Raw genomic sequence first — 1,221 nt, 5'->3', positions numbered from 1 at the left:
TAAGGGTATGTGTGGATTTCTGAAATATAAATCTTGCAACTCCAAAAAATGGGTACCCTATGCCTATTGCTAACCAATTGGTAGATTCTGCTGCTAAGAATGAGATTTTTTCATTCATGGATGGATATTCCGGGTACAACCAGATTTATATTGCAGTGGAAGATATTGCTAAGACGACTTTCAGATATTCAAGATCCATTGGAACCTTTGAATGGGTTGTCATGCCATTTGGGTTGAAGAACGCTGGGGCAACATATTAGAGGGCTATGAATGCCATTTTCCATGACATGATTGGCCATTTCATGGAAGTATACATTGATGATGTAGTTATCAAGTCCTTGACCAAGGTTTAACAACTCCATAATCTGAAGATGGCTTTTGAAAGAATGAGGCAGCATGAGTTGAAGATAAATCCCTTTAAGTGCGCCTTTGGAGTTTCAGCTACAAACTTCCTAGGTTTTTGTGTACACCAAAGAAGGATTAAAATAGACCAAAACAAAACAAAGGCCATTATTGAAGCAAAGTCACCGGCCACTAAGAAAGAGCTACAAAGATTTCTTGGCCTGGTTGGATATTTGAGGCGGTTTATTGCAAACCATGTTGGAAAGACTCATGCTTTCTCCCCATTATTGAAATTGAAAAGAGTTGAAGAATTCAAGTGGACGAAGCAGCACCAGCAAGCCTTTGAAGGGCTGAAAAGCTACCTGACTAACCCTCTAGTAATGATGCCTCTAATAAAAAAGCGGCCTTTAAAGTTATACTTATCGGCTGTTGATGAATCAATTGGAACTCTTCTAACCCAGAACAATGAATGGGGAAAGGAGCAAGCTATTTATTATCTAGGTACATATTGGAAAGGCGGTTAAAGGGAAGGCAGTGACAGAATTTCTAGCAGATCATCTTTCTACCAAGATTAATTCAGAAGTATGTGACGAGGTGGATAATCTCTACCTTGACTATACACCTTGGACTCTCATGTTTGATGGATCAGGCAATCACGGTGGAGGAGGAATTGGAATAGTCATCGTTTCACCAAAAGGAAGGAAAACCACATTTTTTTTCTTCTTAGACTTCAAGTATACAAATAACCAAGCCGAGTATGAAGCACTAATCATCAAGTTGGAAATCTTGCTAGAACTAAAGGTGGATAAGGTACAGATTATTGGAGATTCCAACTTAATACTTAGCCAACTTTTTGAGGAGTATAAATGTCTCAACTAG

At 38.7% G+C, this 1,221-nt stretch overlaps 1 protein-coding gene across 1 annotated transcript; it reads left to right on the top strand.

Moving 5' to 3' along the window:
* Positions 1-371: 371 nt before the first annotated feature.
* On the top strand, positions 372-866 carry LOC132281047 (uncharacterized mitochondrial protein AtMg00860-like). Its single transcript, XM_059782785.1, has one exon. It carries the CDS (start codon positions 372-374, stop codon positions 864-866), a length of 495 nt encoding a protein of 164 aa, XP_059638768.1.
* Positions 867-1,221: the final 355 nt, after the last annotated feature.

Source organism: Cornus florida, unplaced genomic scaffold (assembly GCF_030987335.1).
Source record: "Cornus florida cultivar Cherokee Brave unplaced genomic scaffold, ASM3098733v1 CherokeeBrave_3.0.0_Hap2_Chr11, whole genome shotgun sequence".
NCBI classification, from domain to species: Eukaryota; Viridiplantae; Streptophyta; class Magnoliopsida; order Cornales; family Cornaceae; genus Cornus; species Cornus florida.
Note: the sequence above shows the minus strand (reverse complement) of the source record. Positions and strands in the feature narration are given on the sequence as shown.

Excerpts from the sequence above, each read along its gene's own strand:
- LOC132281047 (XM_059782785.1), top strand. The coding sequence starts at position 372 with ATGGCTTTTGAAAGAATGAGGCAGCATGAGTTGAAGATAAATCCCTTT.